The sequence below is a fragment of the Trypanosoma equiperdum genome, assembly GCF_001457755.1.
Source record: "Trypanosoma equiperdum strain OVI genome assembly, contig: ctg_946, whole genome shotgun sequence".
Taxonomy (NCBI): Eukaryota; Euglenozoa; class Kinetoplastea; order Trypanosomatida; family Trypanosomatidae; genus Trypanosoma; species Trypanosoma equiperdum.
In genome coordinates this window covers 270-2,348 of record NW_027124916.1, presented here as the reverse complement: position 1 = coordinate 2,348, position 2,079 = coordinate 270, and the positions used below count along the sequence as shown (strand labels likewise).

General features: G+C 46.3%; 2 protein-coding genes across 2 annotated transcripts; both read right to left on the bottom strand.

Moving 5' to 3' along the window:
* Positions 1-267: 267 nt before the first annotated feature.
* TEOVI_000462000 (Trypanosomal VSG domain containing protein, putative) lies at positions 268-1,002 on the bottom strand (the record flags this gene model as incomplete). Its single annotated transcript, XM_067227368.1, has 1 exon — positions 268-1,002. The coding sequence occupies one exon, from the start codon at positions 1,000-1,002 to the stop codon at positions 268-270; it is 735 nt and encodes a 244-aa protein (XP_067083469.1).
* A 39-nt stretch (positions 1,003-1,041) lies between these two features.
* TEOVI_000461900 (Trypanosomal VSG domain containing protein, putative) lies at positions 1,042-1,347 on the bottom strand (the record flags this gene model as incomplete). The annotated part of the gene is made up of 1 exon (XM_067227367.1): positions 1,042-1,347. The coding sequence occupies one exon, from the start codon at positions 1,345-1,347 to the stop codon at positions 1,042-1,044; it is 306 nt and encodes a 101-aa protein (XP_067083468.1).
* Between the last annotated feature and the right edge of the window lie 732 nt (positions 1,348-2,079).

The window sequence follows — 2,079 nt, the reverse complement described above, 5'->3', positions numbered from 1 at the left end:
CCTTGCACACCCAGTTGAAGCTCCTGTATCTGCTGTTCCTGTTCCTGCTGCTGTGGTTTCTGATCCTGGTTTAGGTTTGCATTCCTCTTTTTCTTTGTCATAGTCGCAGTGTTCGTTCGGGAATTCTTCAGCGGTTGAGTTTTTTAGTTTGCATTTTATCTACTTGATCAACTTTGGTGTTCCTGTACCTTGCTGACCCGCTGTGTTCTGTTGAAGCAGGAGGGCTATGGTTGCTGCGCTGTACGTTGCCTCCGCTGCCACACGCATCTACGCTACATTAGCCGCTGCAAGATCTTTTGTGTTCTCCCGACCTAAGTAATCCCGATAATGCTGTTGAGCTTGGCGCAAGGCTTTCACCCACGGTATCGATTCGAACCCGAGATTGGTTGTGCCGTAGTATGCCTCGTACGCTACACAGTTGTCCGTGTTAGCTGCGCAGGCCCCGTCGGCGTCTCTGCCTAGGAAAACTTCGCCGCTTTGGTGGGCTTCTGCCAACAGCCCTGCGACGGTTTGAGCCGCTGCATCTATTGCGTCTGCTAGATTTGCTGGCGGTGATGGCAGCTGCGGGCATTTCGCCAATATGTCCTGCATCGCGCCGGCATTGAGGGCGTTGCCGTTCAGGTTGCCTGTTAGTTGTCCTGCGCACACCGCTTCCGTATTGTGAGTGCATACGCAGGCGATGTCGTTGGATATTGGTTTTCCCGCTTTTGTCGTCGAGCAGCTTGTCACTTTGCTGAAGGCGTCGGACGCTGAGTCTTTACAAGTAAAGGGGGACTTTAAGGTATCCACATTTTGGCCGCAAAGCGCTTCCTTTAGTTTCTCCTGAAGCCCCTTGATGTCGGTGTTTGTCTGGGTTTCTTTGAGTGTTGTAATGCTGGATTCTGCTGTTTCTGCGGCATCCGAAATTCTCTTGAGTTGTTCGCGCGCTGTCTGCTGTTGGAAGAAATCTTGCAGCATCGGATATTTTTTCTCCCAGGCCTCTGGGACTTTTGGCTGTTGCATTTTATGCCTTGTGTCTAGCCATTTTGACCATTTGGTGGGCTAGTCTTTCTTCGCATCTGTGTTTGTAATTGTGGATTCGACTTTGCTCCACTCTTTTTCTGCTGGCTCGCCCTCGAACATCTCGAGCCACGACTTGTCGGCGACAGTCATGTTGAGTTTTAGTATCTCCTCTAGGTCGCTTGTGGCGTCTGGCCTATCTGAGGGTGTTGGCATGTTGCTTTGCGCTAACCTGACTAGGTAACAAAGCGACCGAAAGTGTTTGATGTTGTCATTGGCCGCCCCTCTGACATCTTCTGCTAGCGCTAGCAGCGCCAATATAGGTGTAATTGCTATTGTGTAGGGCATGGTATTCTTTTCTTTTATCTGAGTTTTAGAGATACTGAAGGTATGCTTATTTTGAGTCCCGCTGTTTCCAATTTTTGCATAGAAAAAAATTCACTTTATCAGTCTTATCGGTAATTTTATGGGTTCGTTCGCCAACCCCAAGACGCTACCACGAGCATATCGCTGATGGCTTTAGTTTGTTGGACAATAAGCAGTGGAGGTATTCAGGTTTCGCCTTGTAAGACACTCTTTGTGAAAACCCACCGAGTTCTGCTGAAGCATTACATCTTTTAAAACCAACCAATAACATTATACTTCTATAAAACACTTAAGCTTAATCGTCACCGTGTGCTTCTAGTGTTTTAAAACTCTTGCCGTGTAGAATCATCTGCAATAACAAACCAACATTTTCGTTTAGGCCTTACAAATGATCCTGAGAATTTCGCGTGTTATGCTGTTTTATTTTTTGTCTTTTGTCAGCCAATTGGGGTCCTATTTGTAGTCATCCACGCTGTATTTTCCTTATGCACTACATTGATGCCGCATCAGTGTGCATTTTTATGTGAATTATAAGGTTCTTGAATGGGTTCAACGATTTTACGTTGAGACAGTAGGTGAGGAGTGGAGTATCATTTGAAATCTTCCCTACCTCATAAATCTCTTCTGCGAGTTGATATCCACGGTTTCTTAACCTTGAGTTGTTATTCTTCCATTAGACTTTAGCCAGCAGTGTACGATCTTTATAACAACACA